At 34.7% G+C, this 13,663-nt stretch overlaps 2 protein-coding genes across 3 annotated transcripts in view; one reads left to right on the forward strand and one right to left on the reverse strand.

Moving 5' to 3' along the window:
* Positions 1 to 770, forward strand: part of LOC132047637 (glutamate receptor 3.6-like) — a 2,908-nt gene extending 2,138 nt beyond the window's left edge. The window contains exon 4 of the mRNA XM_059438655.1: positions 121 to 770. Coding sequence (XP_059294638.1) covers positions 121 to 600 — 480 coding nt within the window. The 3' untranslated portion in view covers positions 601 to 770. The remainder of the gene's footprint in view (positions 1 to 120) is intronic.
* Positions 771 to 1,260: 490 nt separating this feature from the next.
* LOC132040038 (serine/threonine-protein kinase/endoribonuclease IRE1a) lies at positions 1,261 to 10,972 on the reverse strand. Of its 2 annotated transcripts, XM_059430649.1 has the most exons (7): positions 10,544 to 10,972; positions 8,935 to 9,181; positions 6,488 to 7,884; positions 5,926 to 6,098; positions 5,323 to 5,569; positions 3,844 to 4,147; positions 1,261 to 1,624 (listed from the first exon to the last, which is right to left on the reverse strand). In XM_059430649.1, the coding sequence occupies exons 1-7, from the start codon at positions 10,681 to 10,683 to the stop codon at positions 1,478 to 1,480; spliced, it is 2,655 nt and encodes an 884-aa protein (XP_059286632.1). In that variant the 5' UTR covers positions 10,684 to 10,972; the 3' UTR covers positions 1,261 to 1,477. The 2 variants fall into 2 exon arrangements, with proteins under 2 accessions (XP_059286632.1, XP_059286638.1); XM_059430655.1 differs by lacking the exon at positions 8,935 to 9,181 and having other exon boundaries at positions 10,544 to 10,682.
* Between the last annotated feature and the right edge of the window lie 2,691 nt (positions 10,973 to 13,663).

The following is a 13,663-nucleotide window of genomic DNA, read 5'->3' on the forward strand; positions in this document are numbered from 1 at the left end:
GGATCACCTCAAACTACACAAAATCATGTTTAGGGCGGTTAATTGCCTATAGATGAGCACTATGCATTTGAGAATACTGTTTGCTAACTAATACTAAATTCTTTTCATTGTTTCTCCTAGGCTTTCCCTAGGGACTCTCCTCTAGCAGTTGACATGTCAACAGCACTTCTGAAACTATCAGAGAATGGGGAACTTCAAAGGATCCATGATAAATGGCTTGCTGGAATAGCTTGCACTTCACAGAATACAAAGCTTGCAGTGGACAGGCTTCAGCTGAAAAGTTTCTCAGGTCTATTCTTTATATGTGGGTTAGCATGTTTTCTGGCTCTGCTCATATATTTTGTGAAGATAGCATGCCAATATTGCCAATATTACCCCAATTCCGAGTCCTCTGGTGAAAGCTCGCGATCAGGACGCCTTCAGACATTCTTTTCTTTTGTTGATGAAAAGGAAGAGTCAGTGAGGTCTCGATCCAAACGAAGGCAACTGGATGCAAGTTCAGCTAGAAGTATTGATCAAGATGCATCAGTAAATGGTTCGAGGATTGACCGTTCTGAGATGTACTCAAATAGGGCAGTAAGTTTTGGAGAATCTGTGTAGTTCGTCAACAAATATCTACCATTCTTCCTCAAATGTAATTATATAGGTCGAGTGTATATTTATGTACGCAGTGCTGAACTGTATCAAATACAACTACTACAACGGCTCAATCTCAAGCTAGTTGAGGTCGATTATATGATATTTATTGTCCGCTTCGCTCCATTTAAGTCTATCCCAGTCCAATATTACAACAAAAAAAAAAAAAAAAAAAAAAAAGAAGAAGTTTCTCTAGCATTAGAAGTTCTCTACCAATACCAAACCCTGCTGATCCATATGTATGCGTACTTCAAGCCTTCTCTAAAAAGGCGTTTGGCTTGAGATGAATAATGACTAATAAGTGCAATGTTAAGACTCAATTGACTTGGCCACCAAGTCACCTCCCAAGTCTTCATAAGTCAGTTTGAAACTTAGTGATGCAAAAAAAGTGAGCATTAAAGTGAAAAATTAAAAATATTTATTCAAGTTTCAGCATTAACAAACAGTAATTTTCGAGAACTAGTTCTGCCACCCAGCTTATTTACTAGTAGTTGACATGAACTACTGCTTTCAAGGTTAAAGATCCCAAAAGAGGGGAAATTTACAATAGGTGAGTTTTCTGTTCTGCAAACATCAGTTAATAATGCAGGAAATAAAAACATCTCCCAACATCAAAAAAACAACAAAAAAATGTTGGTAAACATACTTCATAAACATTACACAAGATTTCATATTTACATTATTTTTTCTTTTTCCTATAACAGTGGTAGTGGTATCAGGACAGCTATCCGGTACCTCCCACCAGCACAGGTTCATATTTACATATTTAGACTATAATTACATCATACATCATACATGTAATGTAAGAATGGAACAAGATTCAGATGCTATCTGGAGGAGTCTAGAGTTCACTGCTTGTGAAGTACTTCTGAAAACAGTCTTCATCCTTGCAGTATTCTGACATCACTTTATATACTTCTATTAGTAGTTGAGGAAACCGACTCCTAAAATAGCCATCAAATCCTTCTGGTACAGCTCCTAAAATTCCCTGAAATGAAGTTGAGATACAACAAAATTCAGCAAATAAAACGGTACATTAAATTTGGAGGAAAAAGTTCGAAAATCTTAGTGAGCATGACGGTCTAAAGTCCAATGAAGCTTTCTGAATATATATGTAATGATCCAGTAATATAATGTAGAAGACAAGAAATCAACTCCGAGTAGATCGGTACCTTTACCATTACCAATTCCTCATGGAACAATATCGCCCAATAAAATAATGCCATGATGATTTTTTTTTTTTTTTTTTTTTTTTTTTTTTTGAGATGATAACGAATTGCCATGATGAAATTATTCTTTTTACTTCCCTTTTGGGGTGGGTTGGAGAAAGACCTAAGAGATCTCCAAGCACTAATACTTCAACAAAAACCTCAAAGCATAATTGCTTGTTGGAGATGTCCCATCAGAAAATTTAAACCCTCAAAAGGAAATTCTTGGCCCAAATATAAGTATACACCAATCTATATATATATATATAAATAAAGCTAGGAATTGACAAGGTGATGTGGCACCTCTCATAGACCAAGAAACGCATTTATCTTTTTTCTCCTTTTTTTGAGTTTTTAATCTCTAAAATATTTTTTAAAATCCTTTTTCTTCCCTATAATTAATGTGATTAATTTGTACTAAATTCATTTATTTATGTGCTACTGCAGAAAGGTCACGCCATGCCTTTTCCATTAAAACCTCTTTATCACCATGATTTCTATTCTTAATAATGTCCATAACTCCCATGCCTTTTATATTCATGACCTCCAAAATATTTTAATCAGAGTTTATTACATGGCCTTCTGTCTTCCACCAGTTATGCTTAATAGTTGTATATTGGTATCACATTCACAGGTTACAGTTTCTCCCATAATTCCCTTTTTGATTGCTTGATTGAGAACTTGCACATATCTTGTTTTAGCAAATCATTTCGTGATTGGTTTGTTTGCTTAATACTTTGGAATTTCTTCAATTTCCAATACCAATTCTTCATTTTTTAACGGGAGGTGTAGCTCAGATTGACGCTAATACCACCAAAACCAGCTCTCATCATCAAATCAAATTTGTTATGTGGATTAACAAGACCCATAGCACCTGCCGTATAATCCTTTTCCCTTTGGTTTTTTCCACATCAACTTTTTAGATATCAAGGTATATTTCTCTCTCCCTTAGTTGGTTTCTCAGTATTTTACCACAAAATATCGGAAAATAAAATGTCAATCAAGAATAAAATAAATATCGCAGTATAGTACACTCCATATCTCGGTATTTTGTTAGGATACATCATACTCTTCTTCTCGCTAATCATATAAAATGGCTATTGGATTTAAATCAAAGTCCTTTTATGTTCACATATGTTTTTTGTCTCTTTTAGGCACGGACATTAACCAAGTAGCGTAACGAAGCCAGAGGGACAGTCAGAATTTAGAAGGAAATGAGTGTCCCACCTTTTTTTTTTTTTTTTTGCAGCCATGACTAGCTTTGTCACAATTCTTTTGCCAGATAACTTTCGTTGTGTGCTCCTTTATTTGTCTTTTTTAATTGTTTCTAACTAAACTTTGAATCTCTAATGTATAAGCTCTTTATGTATCAGATTACTGGTGAATAAATTCTCTAATAACTAAATTCACAATTGTCTAAGTACAATTTTCATTTTATCTATAATATATATGGTTATGAGGCCATTAGAGATGGAAAATATTATGGGAAAATATTATAGCCCCCTGCAGGATCTTTCTATTTCATGCTACTCAATATGTAATTTAGAGCCAAACAATTTAAGTTGGTTTTCATAGATCCTGTTGGCTTTCAAAACCAAATTTGTTCGGTTTTAAAACTAAAGATGTCTACAAATAGGTTTCCAAGATCATTTTTTATGTAAGTTTTTGGTGTCTTCTGGTTATTAAATTGAGGGTTTACTTGGCCTTGTGATTTCTTAGTTATTATATTTTAACATGATTGCCTAACATGTATGTGAACCCACATTTCTAAGTTTTAATTCTAATAAAACGAACTATATTGTTTAATAAGATCATAGAATTCGGTTTTGTATGTATATACAGGAGAAATTCTATATTTTCTGTCTTGGCTAAATTTACGGAAAAAAAAAAATTACTTGATGAGTTTACTCATGTCTTCTAAAACCCCGCGCAAAGCGCGGGACAAATTCTCTAGTTTGTTGAATAACAACAAGTATTATACAAATTGATGAAAACTAACCTGAATTTTGGTGGGAAGCTCTCTGTAATGATTTAGCTTGTTCCGCATGACACGCAGCAAATCACGAACACTGTCAAACCTATATCGCCTGTAATGGCCAATATTCTTTAGGAAAGGAGGTTCCATCTTCTCGTCCCATTTTCCACCCAAAGCAACCGGCGCTGTACCTTCTAATGCTTTCAGAAGATCAGAAGACGTCTCCCTGTCTTCGAGTTCCACCCTGTCGCTTGAGTCGCGAAGAAATGACAGTCGCATCTCAGCAGTCCAAAAGAAAGGATGAACGAGCACCTCAACTGCCTTTGGTCTTTTACAAGGAGAAAAAGAACAGGAGTTTAGCAATGGGCAGGGGCAGTATACATATCTACTAGAAGAACATGTGCTACTTTAGCAGTTTTCCCAATACAATGTTAATTGTATATTGATTAAAAACAACAAGAAGAAGAAGTCAACAACAACCACACCTCAATGCGCTTGGATAGTTAGCAATTCATGAAGCTAAAACCTCTAATTCTCTTTTTCTTCTTTCTTTCATTTTGTCTGTTTTTTCTTTCCTTTTTATTCTTTAAAAAAAAAAAAAAAAAAAAAAAAAAAAGAGATTATCTTTTGGCAGGGCTATTGGTGGCCCAGGGTAGGGGAAGGGGTGCCTATGGGTCTTCTGTGAGGATCAAGCCTTGCACCTCAAGTATGCAAAATTAGGGCTCTGACTCTAGCCCCTAGTTAGTACTGGATTTTCTAAGAAACTTTTTATACGTAGTGGATTTTTAAGATCTAAAGAGAATAAAATATGTAATACTGATACAGAGATGTTTCCTGCATTCCTGAACAGCACTGAAGAAATAATCGTACAGCCTACTTAAAAATGTCAAATGTGTCGGAAACTTATTAAGCACATTACTTATAAATTGAGCTGAATTTTGTTGTTGACAAGTTGAATTTAGCTAAAGTTGAAAACTACACCTGCTAATAGTCATAATCATTACGCTTTCCTTCTTATTATGCTGAATAAGCTTAAAATACTCTTTGAATTTTGAAAATCACCATGCAGGAGCTGCAATTCTAAAGGGAGATAAAAAGGTTATAGTCATCTTCATAAACATTATTCCCTCCGGTTCAAAAAGAGTGTCCACTTAGCCATTTGCACACCCCTTATGAAAATACTAACTCCAAGACAAAAATAGGTAATTTGACTAAATTACCCCAAATTAAATAGGTACTGGGATTTGGTCACCTAACACTTAATAAGGGCAAATTTGGAAAAAATAAGGTTAATTCTTTCTTGATTTGGTAAGTGGACACTCTTTTTTAACCGGAGGGAGTATTAGAAAGTAGCATTGCAAATCAAAGAGATTTTCTAGCCATAACTAGCTACAAGGATGGTCATGGTCAATATCGAATTCTAAATTTATCCAAAATTATTGGTATGTGCGGGATGTGATAGAATTTTTATCATATAAACTCAAAAACATTTGCACTTCTTACCTCAATTCAGCATTGGGATCTAACAAACGAGAAAATAGATCCACAGCTTCAGGGATGTGTTCCACCAAGAAAAGATCAACTTTATTCTTTGTAATATTAATGTCACGCTCAAGAGGGCTTCCAAAGGGATGACTACCACCAGTCACACAGAAAAACAGAACAGAGCCCAGACTGAACATATCAACAGCACGTGTTTGACGTCCATGAAGAAGCTGTTCAGGAGCTTGCCATCCCGAACTTCCATAACCTGCAAAAAATTATTGCTGAGTAAGAACAGTGGGAATTAAGCATTAAAAGTTAAAGACATCATGTTCAGGCAGGAGGAGCAGTGATCCGAGAAAATTTAAAAGCTCAAGGCAACTAAAGAATAGCCTGGTGTTAGAAAGCCTGGTGTTAGAATTGACCTCAACTGTCAGTCGAGATCTTCTCCTATTTGCAGCAAGGACGACAACAAAGTGTGCCATAGTCGCGTAGCATGGCATAGCAATGCTCAATGTGTCATGGAAATTACTAGATAATGGAGCATACTTAATGATGGTGGGACTGAACATACATTTATCATGCACTAGCAGCTAATGTAAAAGCTACTTGATAATTACTTGCCTGTTGCGTGATGACCCAATGAAGACATATCTCCGATGAGGCGCTTGCTGATTCCCATATCAGAAAGCTTAGCACATAAGAGTCTTTCCTTAATTATCAGAACATTTTGGGGCTTCAGGTCTCGATGAATGATCCCCAGATCATGGAGATGCACAAGGCCAGAAACCACATCCCTGTCCTCCGGAAAGAAAATCAGAACAAATAAAAGTGTGCATGCCCAATCAGATTGGAATTCAGAACATTATAAGGAATCAAAAGATAAAAATGAAAAATGGTTTTCCAGATCAAATTTATGTACATCCACTTCCAGGGCACAGATTAGAATTTCTATGCACGGAAACAGAAATATGCATCTTCTAAGCGCTTATTAACCAACAACAGTTTAGGCCTTTGAAAGATGACAGTCGGGAAATGCAAGACGCAGAAAACTTTTTAAGGATGGTAACCTAAGCTCAGCCTTTCTTCAAGTCATCATGTAATGGATTGCAAAGTACCCTCATGTACCATGAAACAATGATAACAGGCACAAAAGTCAAGGTGGTTATGAAATTATTCAACGAACCTCATCAATTTGAGCAACAGAGGTGAAGGACAACCATTTTCCTTCATTAAGTCAGTATCCAGAAAAATACCCTTCAAATTGTCCAAATAAATTCTATGCTTTGTAGATTCTCCATCCAAGTTCTGGTTAGGACATGCATTTTCTAAAGTGTCAGCGTGAATCTGAATAAGGTCACTCAAGCTGCAAATGCAGCGTTCCAACGCAAGGTAAACAAAATCTTGGTCTTGTTCCACACCATACCACCGAACGATATTTGAATGTCGATCAGATGCAATAAGATTCTTTATCTCTTTGAAGGCAATATCATGATGTGCCCGGACAAGCCTTTTCACCGCAACTGCACGACCTTCATAAATTCCTTCAAAGACAACTGTACCATTGCTCCCTTTAGCAATCTCTGTACTGGACACGAACAATTTACCAATAGAGCGTCCACCTTTGCTACAGATACTTGGTTCAAAGAGGTTCAACAACAGTTTATTATCAGCATCCACGTCTGCATATTTAAGTCCAGAACCAGAAGAGGTGTCTTTATCACTTTTAACGCCATTGCTCCCATTGTTCCCAGACTTCCGAGATTTCTTCCTTTTTGAAGGTACATTTGGTGAATGTGGGTTCCCAAGTTCTCTATCCAACTTGAGTTCAGCCACTAAATCACGATTACGTGTAAGAGTAGCTAAAATACTGCGAACTGGCATGCTCAATCTCTCAGGGCAATTGGTTATTCCTTCTTTGAATGGATTTTTGTCATCTTGTAAATTTTTTCTTTTGATTAATAAAATTATGAACACCACCAATATGCCAAACATAGTTTTTCTCATAATATCTTTTAAGAGGGAGGTGCTACCGGACACAGGCATAGCTGCATTATCAACATTTGGTTGTAAAGGAGGATCTGGATTTGGCAGCATACCCTGAGGATGAGCCCCTGGGAGGAGATTGTTATCATGACTTCGACGTCTGTAGATAAGGGCCCTTGAGTGACATGGCAATGGCATATTGAAATGTACATCAGGTTCAGATTTGTCAGACTCCATACTATCCCCATTAAATGCATCCTCAACTTTGCAAAGAGCAGCAGCCCCCATTTCAGCAACCGTCATGTTCCACAACACTTTGTCTGAGTTTGGAATAAAGGATGTTAATGCATAGTCCGTCCTGGTGATGTAAAGCGTGTATCGGGGCAGACTTTCTCCCCCAATGGTGCCATTGTGATGAAAACTAGTATCATTTTCCTGAGTTGGTGGAGAGTCAGGCATCTTATATGTGTAAATCAGGCGTCCAGTCTTAGCATCAACCAGAAATGCAGTAGTTCTTTTAGATCCCAGAACAATTCCGCCATCCTCAGCTATTTGTGGAGTTGAACTAATATACTCATCAATACTCTTCATAAGTTTCTGTATAAAAATAAGGCGTAATAAATAAGAGACTAGAAGCAAATGACAACAAAAATGTAGGACCAAACACAAATGTCTTCTAAAACCATGACTGACTATTGGCAAATGGAGTATCATCACTTTGAATAATATGTCTTTAGCGCTAATCTTCAATATCAGACAGGGAAAACTGCAAATAGAGGAAAACAGAGAAAATAAAGTTTTGATGGACCACGTAAATCCCAAAAGTGTAGACCTGGAGGCACTACTTCTAAAAGTTTGAGGATGGTCATCGCTTCAAACTTGCTGATAACATACCTAAGGACTGACGAAACAGATATATCTGTCATTTTAGGCTTTAGCAGGTCCATTCTCATCAGCCCCAAGTTGTATATAAACATCAACAAAATCTTGGACTTGACGCGTTCGCTTAGTTTTACTTTCCTCCTATAATAATAGGTTACTTACTTGGAACTCTCCAATTGGAAAAACTACGTGGGCATCCACTTAGTTTGAGATAAACCTATGACCTCCCCTCTTGTTGAGGCTTTCCACTAATTTACCCATGAAAAGAAGAAGAGACTTAACACTAACACTTTTTACAAATATACATTAAAAGAGAATGGATATGAGACCAGCCGCTTCTTAGCTAACTTTTCTTTTTTCTTTTTCTTTTTCTTCTTTTTTACTTTTTTCCATTTATACACTATTGTTAAAACTGAATCTAATTCCAAAATTGCCCTGGATCAACCACTACGTAAAAAGGAGGGTATATTGGTCAAATCATGATCAAAATTAACACCTTCGTGTTGTGAACGTTAAAACAGGGGGGTCTTAAATATTTTTCAAACTAGGGGAATATTCATTTCATTTTGTTAAGCTAGATGGAGGTGTAGTGGTTAATACTGTATTAGTTAATGTCATGCCTCATTATTCGAAACCGTTTTTCTGTTACCTTTCTCAAAAAAAATGGTATCATGCCTCATTATCAATCAATTAAGTGGATATTTCTCTCTTTGTATAGCACCAAATTTGCACAGAAAAGACTTGCATAAAATTTAGAGACAATACCAATTTACCAAGCCTGTTGTGTGCATACAATTCCCAGTCATCCCCGCCACAGTCAATGAAGTAACCACTTCCTATATCAGATGATGCCTCCCTGCTGTTATTGTAGTTAACAGGAGCCTGATAAGAAGAGTAGATTGGTGGCCCGGATCTAAATGACCAGAGTGGTGGTTTCATAGTATTTAAGCTATTTTGCTCCCTTAAATAAACTGTACCATCTGGTTCAGCAAACAGTGCTGTCTCAGGTTTCCTGGTTCGAGAAAGTGTAGCAAAAAACAAAGCCAAATAAATTTAATGAATCAGTAAGCACACCACAAGTATATCAAGTTATCAGTATGACGCAACGTGAACTTGGAATGAAAAAAGGGGACAAACAAATAAAAAGAGCTTTAGTTTATCATTTCTAAAGGGAATCTAGTTTAAAGTTCATGCATGCAGTTTGCAGAAAATTAGTTGATTTACCTACAAAGACATCAAATAGAATGTTTCTGGGTTCAAGAGACGAGCAGAAATGTCAGTGATAGTTTCTCCTAGATCCTGTTCGTTTTTCGAGAAGTCAAGGATGCATCAAGCATTACAATTATCAAAACATATGATCCATAATAACTGAGTCTCTGTAGATCCAATCCGCTCACTCATAAGAACTCCATTTTGCACATATTTAGATTCCAAATTACAAGGTAAGACATAAACTAATAACCAACTAGGATTCGGGTTTTTATAGAAACTGATCTCCATCCAAGAGTATCCTGCAGTTTCAAAACTAGAAATCCTGAAATTATTACCATTGTAGTTGGCACGGTTTTCAAACAGAGAGAAATGCAAAGAAAAGAATGTCAGGATGAACAAACATCCATTTTCCTGATCACTAAAAAAAGGAGCATAAAACTCTTTACTCTTCTAGTTCGAGTGTATAAGGAAACTAGAATAACATATATGTTTGAATAAAACACAAACTAAAGACAAATCTTGACTGAATTATGGATTAACTGACGTGACACCAAAATTAGTCAAAACAAGTCTTATACAGTCAGTAGAAATGGAGCATATTTAACGATGACCCAATTCTTTAGCTTCAAGACGCATAAGAAAACATGGGAAAAGCCACTGCAGGGGTAATTTAAACCAAACTCCAAAGGCACCTTAACTTGGCCTCAACTAGCAACTAAACACTCTAACTTTGAGAATGCACATCTAGACACCTCAACTAGTCTCCACTGTGTCAGTTGAACGGTTCAACTTACAAAATGATCACCTAGACACTTTCAAAATTTATGCGCCATGTCAGCATCAGGTGTCCACGAGTTGAGGTGTCTAGATAAGCATTCTCAAAGTTGGAGTCTTTAGTTGCCAGTTGAGGCCAAGTTAAGGTGTCTATCTACGTATTATGCCAATTCCAATCCAAAATATGCACAAGTATAAAATGAACTACAAACATTAAAAAGAATCCCCCAATAGCAACAATAAAGCAGGAGTCTTATCTTTGCAGCTGAGAATTTTCTACAAGAACTCCACAAAATCCCTATATCTTTGCACAAATAACTAAAAAACTAACAATACCAACCACAAATTCAAATGGAAACTCTCAAAAATATCAAGAACAGAAACTAACTTTAATTCTGATGACAGCAGATTCCTCCTGGCCGGAGCTAGCGTAACCCCATCAAAAATTCCCTCAATTGAACTACTCGTAAAGCCCAAAAATAACAGTAAAATGCATACCAGAATCACCCAGTAGCGTTTCATCAACATATTCAAATTTTGTCCACAAAAGTGACTGTTTCTTTAACTTTTTTTTTTCCCTTTTTGGGGTAATTAAATAAATGAGATAGGTAACGTATGATAGAGTTATGGGTTACATGGAAGATTGATATTGAGGAAATCTACAAGGAGGGAAAGAGCAATAATAAGAGATTCGAAATATGTAAAAAAGGGTATAGTAGTAGGAGGAGGATGTTGTTTCTCCTGGATTTTGGGATTTCCTCCCTCGACTGCTGTCTTTTGTCTTTTCTAAACTGTTACATTTCAGTCAACCTTTGAAAATTTAAACAAACATGTTCCAAACGTTGCATGTTTGGCCAAGCTTATTTTTCACCTGCTTGGCCACGCTTATCTAAATATTTCTTAGGAGTAGCCTAAAAAATAAATCAAATTAACTTTTGAAAAAGAAAATATGACAAGTAATTTGAATGGAGGAAGTAAATAAAAAGGAATATACTTAAGGATGAGACTTCTTTCTAACTTTTCTTGTTTTCATTTCCGCAATTTCTTTACTTGGATAGAAGAGAAATGTCATATTCCAGTATTCATAATTAAGATTTAATTTACTAAAGTAAGGTTCTAATCACGGTTATAATAATTAGTACACTATTTCCATATCAAATCTTAGAATTTCTGGGGTAATAATTAATTCTCTTTCCAATGCTTTTCTTACCACTCAAGAGGATTATTTCAACAGTTTGTATATATATATAATCAAGGCGTCACGTCTATTAAAATATCTTCATATATATATTTTCTTTATTCCGAAAAAGCTGAAAAATAATTGAGGACAATATAAAAATAAGGATAAAATACTAAAATATGTGAAAAAGCTTAACCAAACTTCATGAGAATTTTCTGTAGATAATTTCACACGCTACTAATTATATCATTGTCGTTTCATCTTGAGACGCCTTTTTGCCTTAAAATTCTTGGCCGAAAGCTCCTTCTTAATCATTCATTCCCTGATCCTCTAACACTTTTAATCAACCAAGTAAAGTAATAAAACCTTAAGCGAACAGCATTTGTAAATACATGACAAAAAACTCGTTCGAGAAAAAAAGAGGAGAAACTAAAAATAAATATTGATCAAGTCACTAAAAACTATGTATTAGGGGGAAACATTTGTTTGCATATAGATAAGACAATGTAACTAAGGCAGTAGATAAACAATAGCAAGAAAAACTTTGGGGATCAAACCTTTTGAAGAAGCAACTTTTTCTTTCCAAGAGGGTGCTTGATACGCTGTAAGAATGCTGAGTAAGATAATAGAACTTCCTTATTATAAGCTAAAAATAATTGCTTGCCAATTGGTACGACTTCTGGAAAGGTGTAAATATTGCATCGATTCTAAACTTTAATTAAAAAGAATTATTGCATATTACATGCAACTTTAATTGGTAATATATATATATATATATATATATATATATATATATATATAATGTTCATTGTTACAATAAACAATTAGCTAATGTCCAGCAACTTAGTTGTGACTGTTGAATTCATGCGTATTTAGTAGTTACGTTGCAATTAAGCCTTAGTTGAAACAGTGTTGTCTAACACAATTAAGGGAGTTAAGTAAGTCGTTTAAACATGACTTTTCAAATATTTCATTTATGCACTTTTTAAAACAGCACATAGAATTTTAAAAGTAGGAAAATGGTTAAAAAAAGATAAATACCAATAGAGGTCACAGAGAGCATCTTGTCTATGCCTATTTTTATATTATAAATAGATATAGATCATTTTATTAATGATAAGAAGTTAATGAAAATATAAGGTTACAAACAAAAATGTGCTTTTCTTTTACTTTACGTTTTTTTTTTTTTTTTTTTTTTTTTTTTTTGTGATGAATCAACTATATTTTGTCGGGAGGCAGCAACTTAGGTGGCTTTTTCCATGATTTTTGTCCAAAGCATGCAAATAAGGAACCTATTTCAATTTTTTATTTTTTATTAGTAGTTTGCAAACTAAAGATGTTTTTAAAACGTATGGTTACATAGTGTTTTTCAAATAGATTTCAGAAAAGCAAGCCTTCCGTCCATAGTTAAATTTCAAGAAAAAGTTACAAACTCTTAAATACTGCGATTTTTTATCAAATTTTATCCAACTATAATCTCTTTTCTTTGATTGTCCGTAATATTTAGTAACTAGATTATAGTTCTTTGTTTTAAGTTCTTTTCATGTTATTAAATTGGACAACATTATGTAAATGATTTTTTAATTGATAGCACTAGTTAGTAGAATATTATAAACTTAATTTACAACATGAAAATAACTTAAAACAAATTAAATTTATAAAATAGAATCACTAGACACCTTATTTGATGGTTGGGCTTATTGAACATCTGATATGTATTTAAATAATAATATTGTGCTTATTAGACTTACGTTGTTCACATGGCAAAGTATGTGTATTTAGCCTATTTTGAGAACGTGAAGTGACTCTCATTTTTCTATTTGAACTCCATAAATATTGGAAGTTGAACCTACTCAAAAAATGCCTAAAATTTTAGTTTCCATCATTTGACACTGATTAAAATGATTCCTTGCTAAGCAAAACTAGAATTTCTTCCTCTTTTTCATCTTCTCTCTCACCGCTACTATATTCAATACGACAATCATCCTTCTTTGCAGTGCCGACTGAAGGGGTAGGCCACTAAGGCCTTTTGGCGCTCAATTTTCAAATAAGATTATGTGCATATATTAAGTACAATACTTTTTACAGTAGAAAAATATTGAATGCTATGGACTAGAAATTCAAATATATATTCAGACACACACACACATATGTATGTATGTATAAAGGAAAGAGAACTTTTGGGAAGTAATATTAATTGTCATGCAAAAATTAGGTAATAGGAAAAACACATTTAGATCCTTTTATACGTCTGAATATAAATCTTTTAAAGCCGTTTACATTTGATAATGGAGTAGTAATATATCAACTTTCTGTATTTTGAAGATG

The sequence above is a fragment of the Lycium ferocissimum genome, chromosome 2 (genome assembly GCF_029784015.1).
Source record: "Lycium ferocissimum isolate CSIRO_LF1 chromosome 2, AGI_CSIRO_Lferr_CH_V1, whole genome shotgun sequence".
NCBI classification, from domain to species: Eukaryota; Viridiplantae; Streptophyta; class Magnoliopsida; order Solanales; family Solanaceae; genus Lycium; species Lycium ferocissimum.